The sequence below is a fragment of the Oreochromis aureus genome, linkage group 3, assembly GCF_013358895.1.
Source record: "Oreochromis aureus strain Israel breed Guangdong linkage group 3, ZZ_aureus, whole genome shotgun sequence".
Lineage (NCBI taxonomy): Eukaryota > Metazoa > Chordata > Actinopteri > Cichliformes > Cichlidae > Oreochromis > Oreochromis aureus.
In genome coordinates, this window is record NC_052944.1 from 48832687 (window position 1) to 48849599 (window position 16913).

Sequence of the window (16913 nt, forward strand, 5' to 3'; positions counted from 1 at the left end):
GTCTAAACAATCAGTTTTGTATCACATATTGTATTTTTTAAATGTGCAGTTACTTAAATATATAATTTGTTACTATGTGTTTATGAATTATATACTAGAGGATTAATGGTTTACAAAGGATAAATCAAGAGTTTACTAATATGTTAATATTAAATAGTGTGTAATTATTTCAATTGATACAGACAAAGGAAAATAAAGAATTGGCCACTGCCCTGAAGACCCGCCGCATCGATATCGCCTGTGTCCAAGAGACAAAATGGAGCGGAGCGAAAGCCAAGGAAATCAGCATCATGTCAATCGAAACAGACTCCGGAAAGACAGCTCTGCAAGTGGTCTGCTGCTACACACCACAAGTGCTCGGATGAGTCCAAAGACGAATTTTGTGTTCAGTCCAGCCAGAAGGCTTGGTCATAGGTGGCGACCTAAATGGTCATGTGGGGGCCAGAAGAGATGGCTACAAACAACATCATGGTGGACAAGAACACGGTACACGTAACAAAGAAGGCTGCATAGTCCAGAATTTTGCTGAAGCCCACAAACTCATCGTAGCGAACACCTACTTCAAAAAGTGCCTGTCTCACCTGATAACTTACGCCAGAGGAGGACGTTTCACCCAGGTCGAGTACTGGGTGAAACATATTTATATAGCACTTCAGAAACAGGTGATTGATGTATGGTGTCTGCAACTTATTAGATCCAGATGTCATTCAGTGTCACACACTGATAATGAGCGTTGGAGTACTGTAAACAAAACCAGTGTAAACTCTGTAGATGGATGTTTGTTGTCTGCAGCCTATTAGTGCTGCCAGACCTAGGTTTTATTTAGTTTCACACACTTATAATGAGTTTAGGAGTATTGTAAACAGAACCAGTGTACACTCTCCAGGCTGAGGCAGGAAAAATTACTTTGGGTCTCTGTATGAAACAACTCACAGCAAATTACTGGAAATAATCTAAGGGGACACAACGGCACTCATGTTTACTCACGTTTTGATGTAGATTTGGGTAATGAGGTGCTGGGTTGTCATCTATTTCTATTTATTTCTTCATATTTTGAAGAATAAAGAATTTAAAAAACAGACAGATTAAGCTGTAAACACTTGAGTTATGTGACTTGGTATTGTTTTGTAAACATTTGTAAAAATGAATTTGTTTGTGTATTTTGCTAAAATGATGTAACCAAAAGTAAACTGGCCCCACTCTCATCTAAATCTATATATATGTGTATGTATGTGTATATATATATATATATATATATATATATATATATATATATATATATAAACATAGATAGATATAAACATAGGTAGATAGATAGACACACACACACACACACAGATATATATATATATATATATTGGTATATCTGGGCGATCGTGGCTCAAGAGTTGAGAGTTCGCCTTGTAATCGGAAGGTTGCCGGTTCGAGCCCCGGCTCCAACAGTCTCGGTCGTTGTGTCCTTGGGCAAGACACTTCACCCGTTGCCTACTGGTGGTGGTCAGAGGGCCCGGTGGCGCCAGTGTCCGGCAGCCTCGCCTCTGTCAGTGCGCCCCAGGGTGGCTGTGGCTACAATGTAGCTTGCCATCACCAGTGTGTGAATGGGTGGATGACTGGATATGTAAAGCGCTTTGGGGTCCTTAGGGACTAGTAAAGCGCTATATAAATACAGGCCATTTATCATTTTTACCATGTATATATATATATATTTTAGGGGTGCAACGATACACAAAGTTCACCGTTCGGTTCGGTTCGATATTTTTTCGACACAAAAAAATTTTCATGCCTTTTTAATTTGTCATTTATTAAAATGATAAATATATATTTTATATATATATAAACATAGATAGATATGTTCATCTCTCGTGTCATCTCTCCTCTGTAAAAACAAGAAAGAGCAGAAGGAATACCGTTTTTAAAATGAATCAGCACGCTTTAAATACTTCCCTGGGTTATTTGTGAGGGCCAACAGCATTCTTTAGAGTTCACTGCAGAGCCAGAGCCAGATGTCTGCTCTCTGTTCTCACATGTCTAATCTTTGCTCTAGTCAATATTCTTTGTAGTTAGCTTTGATTAGCTTGAAACAATATTTTTGTTTTATTTTTATGCCAAAATAATCTTATGTAGTTGTTTTAACTGATTGTTGTCATAGTTAAAATGTACGTAAGTACTTCAATTAGATAGTTTTGTTCTTCTTTTGAAAATAAATTACATTTCTGAGATTTCACAGAGACTTTATGAAGCTGAAAAAGAGATGCAACTCTCTAGTCTATAACCTGCTGCTGCCTCCTGGTGGAGACTCTGTTGTTGGTCTGTGGCTGCTGTACAAAAAAATTACATTTTATCGGCATAATAGATCATATCATAATCCTCTGCCCTCAGCTAAATGTTACTATTTAGCTTATGCAAAGAGCTAAACATTAAATGGCTTCAGTGATCACTCAGGAGACTGTGTCGAATTCTTCGGAGCTTTACTGATGTACCATTTGTAATACTTTCAGTCTTGTAATACTGTAATAATAGAAACAGAGTAAGGTGTATTTAGTCTCCATTCAAATACACAAATGATACATTCAATATTGTTGCCATGTGAAAACAACCAATACAAGATCTCAACATTAACAATAAATGGACATAGCACGTCAAGTAGTACAGCAAAAACAATAAGCTGCTATGTTTCATAATAGCAGGTTAAACAAAGCACCAACATCTAGCTTACACTAGTAATATAACAAACTCCCTAAACATACAAGAAGGTCACCACTTTACTGGACAAGGTACTAATAAGTGACAACAATCAATCGTTTCGCCAAACTTTGCCATGAGAAGATCGGAATAAACATTGACACGTTGATTAAATTACTTACAGAACAAATGACTATGACCCGTCATATATCAAACTTATAAATACATCCTTCAGAAATAACCCAAGGGACAGAATACATATTAATAGAATACGTTATAGATTCTGAAGTGATAGATGAAGCCAGGTGTCATTGTAGGAGGAGCAAATGTTGTAACTGAAGAGTCAGATGTTGAGTCAGCCTGTTGCAGAAAAAGAACCTGATGTTAAAGTGATGAATAAAGGTGTCTGAAATCCAGATGGTTATTACATTTTGGGAAATGTATGATTTATAATAAATGACACACTTTTAGCACAGTGACTGACTGTTTGTTAATCCAGCATTAACAAAATGACTCAATACAACACCTTTTCGCACCAAGCTAGAAAAAATAGTTGTCCTCAGCCGGAAAAGGCCTACTGTTTCTCAGGGACCAGTTGCTGCCCCGAGTGGAGTAGTTCAGGTATCTTGAGCTCTGGTTCACAAGTGAGGAAAGAGGGGAGCAGTAGTTTGGCAAATGGATTTGAACTGTAGCCGCAGTGATGAGAATGGTGTACTGGTCTGTCATGGTGAAGAGAGAGGTGAGCATGAAAGCAAAGCATCCAATTTACCAGTTGATCTACATCCCTACCGTAGTCTATGGTCATGGGCTTTGGGTAGTGATAAAAAAAAAAAAAAACAAGATCATGGATACACCTAGGAAAATTTAGCTTTCTCCAAAAGGTTGCTGGCCTCTCCCTTAATGATAGGGGAGGGGTTTGGTCAGTCAAGGGAAGCTTAGAGTAAAGCATAGCTCCATCACATTGAAAGGAGCCCGTTGAGTTGGTTCAGGCATCTGACTAGAATGACTAGGTGAGGTGGTGGGGCATGTCCACTGGGAGGACGCCCCGGAGCAGACCAAGGACATGCTGGAGAGATTGTATCTCTCCATTATATTATATATTATTATTTGGGAATGCCTCAAGGAGATGGCTGGGCAGAGGAAGGTCTTGGATTCATTGTTTAGGATGCTGTCCACAGATAAGCAGAAGAAAATGAACGGATGAATTGATGTATCCCACCTTTCTCTGTATCCTCATATAGTATGTTGACTTAAAATATTTTTATCTTATTTATAGCTCATTCTCATGACTGCATTCTTGCATTTTCAATTAGTTCTCATTTTACTATCTGCTAATACATTTATTTTCTTTTTACAATTAAAAAAAGAAAATTGGCACAAAATATGTTGTACATTGATAGGTTTGTAGCTTAACCCTATACGCTGGAACGTTGAAGACAATGTAATTACACAGCAAAGCAAGACACGAGTAGGCAACATTCTTTATGTTTCACATGCACGGGAGAGAACCGGACGAGCGCTGTTCCTTCGCTTGACCCCAGTTGCTCTCGTCCGCTCCCCCGTAACACTGCTCTTTTATTGAGGTAACATGAGTATACATAGGTTCATTAACATATGACGTCTACATACACACAAAGAATACCTTGCCTGTGGTTTTGTAAGTAGTAGTGTGTGTGTGTGTGTGTGTGTGTGTGTGGGGGGGGTCAGAGTGTGACCCCATAAAGACTTCCCTAAACCTGCTGGTCTGAAAGTCCAGCACTTCATCTAAACAAAAGGCACTTAGCCTAAAACCGACACAGATACATTTATCCTGCCATAAAACAATAAGAGAAGGTACGACCTCTCCCATGCTCCCAAGATGTGGGTGTGAATGCCAGAGTGCTCTGGAATGCACACAAAGTCTTTGAAGACAACTAAGGATCAAACCTCTACCAACATGATATTGATTATACAACTCTAAGCATATATGAGTAGATATTTCTAAGCATAAATGACAATCAACAATATAAAACCTGAAATACATAGGGTTTTTTTTCTTCTTTTAAGTGTAATTATTAATTTCAGTGTTATTGCAGCAGCACAAATGTTCATACAATGAGGCTGTTCTGTTCTGCAATCACCCCTAGTTTAGAGATTCATGGGGTAATCTCCAAACAGTGTAATGTATACAATGTCATGTATGTACAAAAGGGACTGAGGTTTGAAAGTGCCTTGAGAGGGTGACACAGACACAAAAGCCAAATGATTTTTTTAATGAATTATTTGATATAGCAGTGAGGGCAATGTTTAACAGTTCTAACAGTTAAACATTGCCCTGACAATAAATGGCAACACTTGCAGAATGTTCTTGCCAGTTTCACTTTCAATAAAGTATCCTAAAATCATTGTTTTTTTTTTCTCTAAAAACATGTGTTACAAAAGCAAAAACTCTCTCCCTGCTTTCTAAAACATTCATTAAGGATTAATCTCCATGTATTAATACCAGATGGGCCTGTTTATACATTCTAAATAGATCTGTAGTTCAAAATTCAGTATAGACACTTATTATGAGAGAATACTCGGTCTGGGTCAAAATTGACCCAAATCTCTCTTTTGTCCAGCGTGGGCACCAAGTGGATGACTTTAAATATCTTAGGCTCTTGTTCAGGGTGATTGATACTATACCAGCCTGTTGTGGTGACCAGAGTGTGAACTGTCCAGTAACCCATCAAGTAATGTTGCTGTTCTTGCATTAAACCAGGAGCTCTGACTAGTGACCAAATGAATGAAATAATGGATTAAAACCAATAGAAATTAGGTTCCACCCAAAGGTGTTTACATTCAGCCTTGGAGGCAGGAGGAGAAGGTCATTGAGAAGGGGCTTGGAGTAGAGCCACTACTTCTCCACATCAAAATGAGCCAGTTGAGGTGGTTCATCTGACCATGATCCCTCCTGGACGCCTCCTAGAGGAGGTATTTGGGACATGTTCTGCTGCAGGCTATATTTATCAGCTGACTTGGGAGTCCCTCCAGAAAAGCTAGAATTCAGGGACAGGGTCTGGATGTCTACTGAGACAGCTGTACCCAAGACCTGGACTTGGATAAGTGAGACTAGTGAGACTATGGGTGGATGATTGGATGTAGTGGTGATCTACCCCAGCATTTAACAGAAACAATCAAGTAATATAATGCAAATGAATACAAAAATAGAACAGGAGTGTCTTAATCATAACTAAAGTCATAAGAAATTCGATTGGTATTTGATAGGCTCACCAAGTTCTAAGGTAAAATATATTTTTTACACTGTCCCAACTCTCCAGTAGATTTGAAATAACCCACATGTTATTGTCTTAGCTCTTGGAGCTGCATTAGAATGTGAATGCGTGCGACTGTGCCAGTCGTATCGGATTGTAGAGGTGTGTTTGTATGCGTGCAGCCGTGCATAAACAGCTCTGCTAATACGGGAGCAGAGGCTAGACGTCATGGATCAGGAGTGAACCCACACACGGAAACACACAGAGGTGCATGCAGATCAGCTCAGCTGTAGACACGGAGGGAGCAGGTTTAAAAAGCCGTATTTGTATCACAGCCATAGTACCTCTAACAAAAGGTATTGCAGAAGAAGTGGATAAAACTGGTAACAGTGTTATTAATAATAACAGTATATGTTTTTTAGCAGAAAGAGAACCCAGTGATTCCTAAGTAACTGAATTCAAGGTAAGACCATATTCATTCATTCAAATGATATTTTTCAGGGAGGACTTTATGCCTTTCTTAAAACAACATTAGAAGGAGCAGGTGAGAGATTAAGTGTTATTTGTTTTACCTTAATCTTATTTTTATTCTAACCTTAAATGAACATTTTCCATAACCTTAACTGAACCTGAATCTAATCTTTCCTAACCTCAGGATGAACCTAAACTTTACCTAACCTTATCTGAACAATCCATATGCTTAATCAAACCTACACCTAATCTTTCCTAATGTTAACCTGAACCTAATTTTGACCTGTCTTCGTTTTAGGATTAATTGAACCTCATCCCAGCCTTCATGGCCTTGATTAAACCCAAGCTCTCTCTCTCCTATGATAAGAATAAATCACTTTTAGATTTACTTACTCTTACTAGATTTAATTTACTCTTAATTTAAATTAAGCCAATTTTATTTAAATAAAATGAAGAAAAATTTGCCAGACTCAAAATCCTGACTTTCATCCAGGATCCTGGGGTCCGAGTCCCCTGTAGGACTGTTGCTTTGGGATTTTTGTTTTGCTTTGTTTTGGGCTTTTCATTTTCAGTAGCTGTTGTATTTAGCCTTGCTCAAAGATGAGGTGCCAGATGAGTGGTTTCCATCCTGAGAGTTGGGGGTACCAAAGAGTCATCATTCTTCTGAAGTGTTGGTTCACTCAAACCAATAAAAACTAAGTAACCTCAGATTTTGTTTCTTTTTACAAAGAAAATAACTGGGAATTGTTATCTTGCATCTCTCGTAATTTTACAATTTTATACAAGGCTATAAAAGTTCTAACTAAGAAACCACTGTGATTTCATCGTTGTTATATTTAAAAAAAAAATATATGTATGAAAATCAATGATCGTATGACAATCAGATTCCTGTTTTTAGCTGACAGGAGTGACACCTGGTGTGGTCTTCTATCACTTTAGCCCATCTGCCTGATGGTTCGAGGTGTTGTGCATTCAGAGAGGCTCTTCTTTTATTTTATCTTATCTTATCTTCTGCATACCTTGGTTGTAGCAAGACATTGTTTTAGTGATTGTTGCCTTCCTATCACCTCAAAACAGTCTGAACTCAACTGACCTTTGACATCAACAAGGTATTTTCACTCAGCGAACTAGCTTTCCAGTGGATATTCTCTCTTTGTCAGACCATTCTCTGTAAACACTGAAGATGGTTGTGTGGTAAAATCCCAGATCAGCCTATCTGGCACCAACAAGTATGGCACGTAAAAAAAGTAGAATTCAAATAAGTACAAGTAGATTTAAAGTATTTAAATCAGATTCCAGCACTGATCATGTTCATATTACTGGTACACTTAGTCGAATTGAATTAAAAAACACTAAAACTGTGCTTTGATTTCAATTATTGTAAATTTTATAAAATAATTTCCCCTTTGATTATCTTCTTCTCTTTCCTTTACTATTTCTTTCCTTCTCCTCACTCGACAGTAAGGTGATCTGTCTCAGCCACAGTAAAGGTCAAAGGTCAGGTTAGGGGACTTTGTAACAACAGGAAGTGTGTGTGTAGCCAATAAATATTTAATAGAGACAAATAAGCTGTCTTGGAGGATGGATATATCGCTCTCTTTGTGTGTGTGTGCATGTGTGCGTGTCTGTGTGAGTAAATGATTAGGATCATTTATTGAAGAAACTGATTTATTATTGATAAGATTATGAAAGCCATTAATAACAGCAAATTGCATTATTGATTAGAGCCAATAATGCAGCTGCTGGGGTTCTGAAGCTCTTTCCAAAACAAACACATGCAGTCGTTTCTCCACTGCTTCAGAAGACATTACAACTGTCTGAAAATGAACAATAGGCTGCTAAATGTTTTTTACCTGAAAGGCTTCATATTGTAAGGTTAATGTCTTACACTCATTAAGCTTATCTTCTATTAAACTCAGCCTTATTAAAACTAAACACAACCAATCTTTATCCTGGGCCTAAACTGACTTTATACCAATCTTCCCTAATCTCAATCAAACCTAGGTATAATCCTCCAAAATGATCAACTAAACCTATCATTAACCTATCCTCCTTAACCTGTCTCTGTTCTAACCTTGACCTCTGACCCTATCCCAAACTACCTATGATATCATTAATCTAACCTAAGCCCCGTCTTTCTTAAGGCATTCATTTTGGACTTTTGGACCATATTTTCTGAAGTTTGACAGCTTTAGCTTATTCATACTACAAGTAATTAATGAATAAAAAATACTATTAAATGACTGGGAAGTTCTTTTAACTTGACAAAGAGCCATTCTGAAAGATTTATTTCAGTATTATAGCAGTATTACTTTAACATGCAGGAAAACTGAGAGCTACAGTTGAAAATATGCATCATCACCTCGATCTTGCCTTTCAAAAGCTTAATCCTACCTAAACCTGATCTTCCGATTTCTAGGATAAAGCAGATCTTAATTTAAATTTGTCTTTTTTGCATTACTATAATCATAATTTATACTTACTCTGATCTTCACATGTCCTAAAACTAACCTCTAAGTTTTTTGTATCCAAACAATTCCTTCCTTTCATTCTGATTTTAACCTTAATTTATTAGGATCTTTATCCTAATCTTAAATCAAAGCGTTGGTTAGAGCCAAGATTAATATTAAACCTAACTTGAACCGCAACTTAGCCTATATCTAAACCAACCTAAGCCTTCGTTTAGGTTCATCTTAAGTCTTCGCTTGACCCAAAATTAGCCTGTATTTATCCTAACCTTAAACATTATCCTAACTTCCCCTAACTTTAATCTAGTGTAGGACTAATCCTTTCAATGATTAACATTAATCTAATGTACCCCATTAGATTTTCCCCATTTTCTGATTTCTTGATATAAATCTGCACCAAACTTAAACTCCTCTGAGCTTGATGCTACTGTACTTCTTGTCCACCAGATGTCATGGCGATCATCCTTTCGCTGCTCAAAGTTTCGTCACATTTTTGGAAAGCCTGCCACCAAGGAGCACAGCTACGACGGGGTGCCAATCACACTTAGTGTCCACGACAACCACTACTGCTCAGCAAATCCCTGCTTCATCGCTGTGGTGACTGAGTGTGCGGGAGGCGGGTCCTTTTTAGTCCTGCCCATCCATCATGTGCATATGCGCTTTTAATTTAATTTCCTCTGAATGAACATAATAAAGGATAAAAAACGGGGAAACCTGAAGTTTTAAAATAGTTTCATGTTCTCTCTCTCAGACAGGCAGAGTGGATCCTCAGCATCCGAGGGTGTGTGGTCACAGCGGCAGAGTCCTGGACGTCAAGTGGAACCCATTTGATGATTACTGCATCGCCTCATGCTCAGAGGACTGCACTGTATGGCAGTTAGTTAATAACTAACTAGGATTAACTTTGGAATTAGGTTTAGGATAAGGATGGGGCTAAATTATTGGGAATTATATAACGTTTAGTATACAGCACATACACTTTGGTCCTGTGCATCTATTCAGGTGAAGATCTGGGATATCCCAATCTGTGGTGTCCAGCAGAACCTCACCAAGGCCAGGAAAACCCTGATTGGTCACTCCAGAAGAGTGGGGCTAATTGAGTGGCATCCAACTGCTGAGAACCTTCTGCTAAGTGCTGCCTATGACTACAAGGTCAGTGCCAATCATATAACATTATGGTCTAAATGGGTACCGTTTATTTTTATTAAAAGAAACAGTCATTGCTTTTGTTTTGTATTCGACTTCCTTCTATATTTCTTATGTACATAATGCACCAAAATCTTGGAGAAAAAGCCAATTGTTGGCATAAAAACTTTCCTATAATAGACACTTTACAAGATTGAAGCAGTGAAGAAAGTGCCAACACAAGAGAACCAAATGTTAAAGAGCTACACTCGACAATCAGTAATTCCAGTGCATTTAGGCTGCAAAACAGACCTGAATTTGTCTCACTTACTGCTCCAGGTCCTTCTCTGGGATGTATCCCAGGCTGGTGCAGTTATCAGGTATCCAGTTCGGGTGGTGCTGATGCCCATCCACCACCGCTACCCATCTGAGGCACTGCTGCTTTCAGTCAGCTTCAACAGTGATGGCAGCAGGCTGGCAGTCACATCCAAAGACAGACAGGTTCGAGTCCTGGACCCTCGGACAGGAAAGATTTTACAAGTATGATTATTTTATCTGGCTGAGTGTCATGACAGAAAATTGCCAGGAAGGTAACTGATGCTTCTGTAGGTATCGAGCAGTAACTCACACAAGGCCAACAAAGTTTTATACATCGTGGGGTTGAAGTTGCTTCTGTCCACTGGCAGCTCGCCTTGGAACCACCGGCAGATCGTCCTGTGGGACCCTGTAAGATAGATTTTTCCATTTATTTTTTTCTCCTTAACTGTAATCTGAAACTTAATCGAAGATGTGCTTGTTCTTAAACCTGAGTCCAATTACCAGTATTTTCTAGGAGTAAGAATACTTGGGTCGCAAGAGATGAAAACTGCTTTCTTGTGAAATGATTTATGAGAATCTCACTGGAGAATTAATTATATAAAGTGTATATCTCAATTGAGCAACTTTTGCATATTTTAACATGATTTTTCTTCCTTTACAATTTGCTCTACATTCAGTAATAAATGTAACATTACCATTTTCCCACTTCCCATATGTGTCTTTATTCAGGATGACTTATCTGAGCCGCTATATGAAGAAGATCTGGATGGGTCTGCTGGAGTCCTCTTCCCATTCTATGACCCAGACACACACATGCTGTATCTGGCTGGAAAGGTCATAAAACATAAACTGCTCATGGCAAAGTGTGCTGTTACATTTGAATAACCATCATTAAGGAGGTTTAGGGCCACTGTATATGTTCTGTTTGTAGGGTGATGGAAACATCCGATACTATGAGCTCAGTGCTGAAAAACCTTACATCAGCTACCTGACTGAGTACAGGTCCCTGCTCCCACAAAAAGGACTCGGTGAGCCCAAAACACACATGAAGAAACTCCAACACACACCCATAAGTGTGTTAGCTAGTAAATGATATCATTTATACAGCTGCCAGTCCACCTTTGTTCCAGCTCTCACCTATAGTCATGAAATCTGGGTAAGGACCAAAAGAGAAAAGTCATAAAATGACAGAACAAGACATGGTGATATGACCCTTTGGAATTTTAGCCAAAATACTCTTTGAGTAAATCTTGAGTAAATTAGCAAATCAGATCAAACATGCTCGTTTCCATTACTCTCTCATAGACATGTTGGTTCTTTGAAGCTCGATATGGAAAAAATCATAGAGAATACAAACGTGATTTTGACTTTAGATTGTGATCCTCTTGGAGTGGATGTAACAGTGATTTGGTTGCAGTTTTTAACAAACCCAAAAACTTTGTATCCAACTCATCATCTATACCTATACTCATTTCAAGGTGCCAACACAACTTTAAGAAAGCTTTTCTAAGTTCATTCACAGGCAATGTTCCCTCTAATTTTTCATGTGTCTGAGCGAACACACAAACTCCCTGAGCGATCCCTTGGACCACTGTGAGCGACATCAGACGTGTGCACTGTGGTCACGCCAGCATCGAATCCATCCAAGTTACATGGTTTATTACAATAATCAAACTACAGCATTTACATTTATGTTAGACTACTTTTAATTAACTGCTTTAGCCCATTTACAATGAAAATGTAAAAAAAATCTAGCCATTGGCCTGTGTAGTATGTTAACACTATTGGAAGTAAAAATAACTTTAACTCCAATTTTGAAAACACAACTTTATTTCTTCTTCTTTTTTTTTTTATAAAGCTCTGACTTGTATTATGAGTCTGAGTCTGTGGTCTGGGAGAGAGTCCTGTAACTCTCTGTCTGCAAAATACAGTATATAATGACCAATGTTGGGCAATTAATTATATAGTTACTTCTTCAAAAAAGTAACTCAGTTTAGCAAACAACAAAGTTTTTTGCAGCTATTTTTTTTAAATGCAGCCAAGGCGTTTTTAAATAAACATTTCAAACTATTTACAGAACAATCAGCTGTTCTGCATCAAATCTGATGCCACACAAATTATTTGTGCCACTCCAAAAAATAATTTCTGTCCACTATGAGATAAAGGAGAGCAACAGCCTGATACCTGCAGGCCTGACAACAGGAGATGTATCACTCCTGTAACACCTGTAACATTCAGCAGCCGCCTCATTGTTCTGACACACACAACAAAACTATTGACTACACTACACACTAACTACACACTAACTACACAAGATTTGCGCTAAACGTCGCAAATCTCTCACATCTCAGAACACCGCCGTCACTCCTAAAACTTCCCCCCGTTGCTTAACAACTAGATGCCACGTTGCCATATCATTTTTTGATTGGTCGACATTGTACTTTTTTGGACGAATAGGAAAGAGAGAGGGGGGTGGGGGTTGTTTTTGCTCACAGGTGGAGAGTGCTTTCGAGCCTTTTTCTTATAAAATGCCGTTTTTGTTTCTTGCCGCAGTAAATATAAACAACGATAGTATTCAGGATGAAAACCAAACATTGCATTTTTTTTTAATCACAACTCTGGTTTTACGTGGCCGATCAACACAATTTTAAAACTGGTATAAAGTCCACACTTATTCCGTCAATTGTTCCGTCTGTCCTGCTCACATCTCCAATGGTTGTACACGTTGTTATTAACATGGCTTCACTCCACATCAGCCACGCCGCTTTGCTAGCTAAAACACCGGTGTCGGCACATAAGGACGCTGTCAAAGCCTGTCAACAACGTTGATTGGCTGCGTATACGAATTGGCTGGACTATGGGATAAGGTGGCATCGTTCTAATCCCATACGGGAACAGCCAGTCACTTACTGACTAACACTGCAAAACAGAATTGTTAAAGTAATAATTTTAATTTCAATTCAGGTTAGATTTTTTTTGTGCGCAACGCAGATTTTCTGTGCGCAGAGACCGTGCCAGCAGTGCGCAATTGCGCACGTGCGCAGCTTAGAGGGAACATTGTTCACAGGCACTTTGACGCTGATCTAACAGACTTAAAAGTCGACTTTGATGGATGATTTCCTTCACTGTTTCAATGCTACATCCTATGGTCATGTTAACAGCTGGAAGACACCAAGTACCAAGCTTCTGCTGCAACAACTCAACAAATGTTGGTTTTGAATCAATCAGTTTGCCTTTTCATGCCTGTTGGTAAGACAGTTCCAGAAAAAAATTCTGAAACTGTCTTAAATCTGGTTGCAAGACAGTTAAGGCGTTCTATGTAGGACCAGCCTTCTGCCTGAAAAACCCACGACTTGCTCCACCACCATCTCACCAACCTCTAAATATTGATGTTGAAAGTCTAGACTTTCATGTTGTAATGATAGAAAAAGACAAAGAGTACTGCGGCACTTTCAGAATCTCCACAAAACTTTATATGTGATACAGGACTAAAATATGATTTGACGTCTGACTCACTCCAGGGGTGATGCCAAAGCGTGGCCTAGATGTGAGCGCCTGTGAGATTTTCCGGTTTTATCGCCTGATCGCCATCAAAGACCTGGTGGAACCGCTGTCCATGATTGTACCACGCAAAGAGGTTGGGATGATGTATTTACCTTGCTTTCTATCCTGCTTACAGGTGATAAAAGCAGAAAAAAAATCAGAGTACAAGAAGTATTGATCCACTTTTTTCCTCGTTCCTTCCAGTCAGGAATTTTTCAAGAGGACCTGTACCCCATGACAGCTGGAAACCAGGCAGCCATGACCGCTCAGGAGTGGCTGTTGGGGGTCAACAAAGGTCTGTAACCTAGCTGGACCATCAGGTACACTAAAGATATTTACTCTCTGTAAATCATTCAGTTCACCATTGGTCTCTTACATCTCCACACAAGGCCCAGTGCTGATGTCCCTGAAGCCTGAGACTCGAGTAGCCAACCCTTACCCAGAAACCCCAGGTGAGAAGGGGATGGTGAGGCAGCTTAGCTCCCTCAGGTTCCAGAGGAGCCCGGCTGCAGTGACAGAGATAGGCCAGGAGTTTGTAGAGGAGGTAAAGTGTGATCTGGTTATTTTATCTTACATTGCAATGTAAAATATATCAATCTGGGAAGTATTTTCTTGATTTGAAAGTGGTATATAGTTGTGTGGAAAAGTGCTTGCCCCTTATCTTGTTTCCTGTTTTTTAGTATGTTTGTCACACTTAAATGTTTCACAGTAAAAGGCTGTAAAAATATGTGTAAAGATCACCAGCTATCGGAGTTGTTGCTGCTAAGTGTGGCCCAACCAGTTATTAGACTTAGGGGGCAATCACTTAGAAACTGCATTTTGTGTTTACTTGTGTTATGTTTGCCTAATATTTAAATTTGTTTGATGATCTGAAACATTTAAATGTGACAAACCTACAAAAAAACCCAGGAAACTGGGAAGGAGGGGAAACACTTTTTTACACCACTACTCTTTTTAGAAACTTCTGTTTCCTTTAGATGAACTAGGAAATATATCTTCCTACAGTACTGATACTTTTGTTGCTGTTCTCTGATGAGGCTTTCCTGGAGGAGCAGCTGTCCTATCAGGATGCCAAATATCCCAAAGATCTGAGCGATCTGTCGGGGTGGCAGCCAGACGAGACCCAGGTCCCACTGTGGACGTACTGCTGCACCCCGCACTGCTGCGAGCCTGCAGAGAGACCGCCACCAATGACCGACAGTGAGGTTGGATAAATAATAAAACACTTCAGGAGGGTCTCCTTCTCTTGCACACAAACTCAGTCCTAGTTTTGTCTGTGTTTCAGCTACTTCAGGCATTTTACAAGCAGCAGGACGAGATTAGAGGGCTGAAGGAGGAGCTCCACCAGAAAGACGTGAGTTCACAAAGAGTACATTATCAGAAGTTTTTGTCAGATACTTTTTATATTTTTGTGTTTTCATGTTCTGCAGATGAAAATTGCTCGGCTGGAGCAGGATATCAAAAACACCAGAAAGAACATGAGGGCGACCTTCTGATTCAGACCCTCCTGTGCAGGAGGAGCTTGCGTGACCCTCAGACAGCCGAGTTATCCTCCACAGACTGGACTTTATGGTGGAAGCCACGACTCTTGTTCTCCTACAGCTCCTGAAAATGGTTTATTTGGGAGCAGAGACTATTTTCCTTCATATTTCCTAAACTACCTGAAACACAACGGTCATCACCTGATATAAGAAACCCAGCATCTGGGTTGTTTCTTTAATAAAAAAAGTAAAGTATTACACATTAGAGCAGAGCACAGTGTGTTGACAGGGCACAAAGCATCCCAATGGTTTAAATTTCCTATCATCGTCATCAGATTTTATCAGTCACAAGTGCAGTGACATCAGGCAGCAGCCACACACCACCTCCTCTGGTGACTTTTACTGGTGCAAGCAGGTTGAAAATAATGGAAGAGAGAAGAGACACAGCGGGCACAATATTAGGACTTTTTTTTCTCTTGGATGTCTTGTTAGTAGTTTGCGAATTTACTTCAAGGGTAAGATACATGTCCTTGTTGTTTTGGTAGGCCAAAAGGGTTAAAATGCATAAATCATAAAAATCATCAAACACCCAGACACGTCTGAGTGTGCAAAAAGTGTTGAATGAAGTTTGGAACTTGACTGTATAAAAATGGTTGATGTAGTCACCCAGTGTTTCTCGACTCCACTCTTTGAAGCCTCAGTGCACGTGTTTCACCGAATAATCATCAAAATGAATGTAAGACTAATAAAATATGAGTCTTTCACTCAACAAATCTGAAGCACTATTCTTTTGGGTGGTCTGCACGGCCCTTTCAGCCATACCATTACATTATATAATGTAATGTTTCAGATCAGCGCACACACAGCTCCTGTGTGCAGAAAATTTAGTTACGAAGACCAAAACTGTTTCTCACACCAGGCTGTAAACGTACTTATTTCTGCTTTAAAGTTTGTTTAGTTTAAGTTTATGGTGAGTGACTCACTCAAGTGGCCATTAGAGGAACTGCAGTTTTTTTGGCTTCATCATGTTTCATATTTAAAGTTGATCTGTGACGTCACATCAGCTTATGTTTGAGAATAAGTAAGGACTGGACCGAAAGCAGAAACACATTATAGGTTAAAACACTTTTAGGACTAATGAATGACAAAATAGTTTAAATTCACAGATACAACACTGTGTGAAAGTCTTAAGCCTCCCCTTATTTCTTCTTCTCCAAGTTTTCAAAAGGTCTCTCAAAGTTTTCGGTTGCTTTCTCATTTTAAGTCGAGTCCTTGTACTCGACCATTGCCAGAAGAATTTTATTTTTTTGGCACTTTTTTAATAGAAAAATGTTGCAAAAATGCATAACACAGTTTAACAGACATAAAATTGTATTTTATGAATCAATTTCTTTGTGTTGAAGGCCAATTAGCTGAAAACTTGTAATGGCATATCTTGGTATGGTGCACAGCATGAGCAAAATTTGAGGAAACTGAACAAATGATCCCACTGCCAATGCAGTAACAATCATAGCTGGAGAGAAAAAACAGTCTAACACTATCCACTATGAACTGCCCACTGCAGAGCCTGGACCTCAACATTATTGAAGCAG

The 16913-nt window shown here is 39.1% G+C and overlaps 1 protein-coding gene across 1 annotated transcript; it reads left to right on the forward strand.

Moving 5' to 3' along the window:
- Positions 1–9292: 9292 nt before the first annotated feature.
- LOC116334611 (coronin-2B-like) lies at positions 9293–15855 on the forward strand. The gene is made up of 13 exons (XM_039610073.1): positions 9293–9502; positions 9606–9722; positions 9857–10006; positions 10319–10519; positions 10589–10705; positions 11027–11131; positions 11229–11325; positions 13819–13934; positions 14045–14135; positions 14230–14384; positions 14878–15045; positions 15126–15194; positions 15271–15855. Exons 1-13 carry the CDS (start codon positions 9302–9304, stop codon positions 15334–15336), a joined length of 1653 nt encoding a protein of 550 aa, XP_039466007.1. The 5' UTR covers positions 9293–9301; the 3' UTR covers positions 15337–15855.
- Positions 15856–16913: the final 1058 nt, after the last annotated feature.

Excerpts from the sequence above, each read along its gene's own strand:
- LOC116334611 (XM_039610073.1), top strand. The coding sequence starts at position 9,302 with ATGTCATGGCGATCATCCTTTCGCTGCTCAAAGTTTCGTCACATTTTT. Across the intron at positions 9,723-9,856 it reads CATGCTCAGAGGACTGCACT|GTGAAGATCTGGGATATCCC; the intron begins GTATGGCAGTTA and ends GCATCTATTCAG. Across the intron at positions 15,195-15,270 it reads AGGAGCTCCACCAGAAAGAC|ATGAAAATTGCTCGGCTGGA; the intron begins GTGAGTTCACAA and ends CATGTTCTGCAG.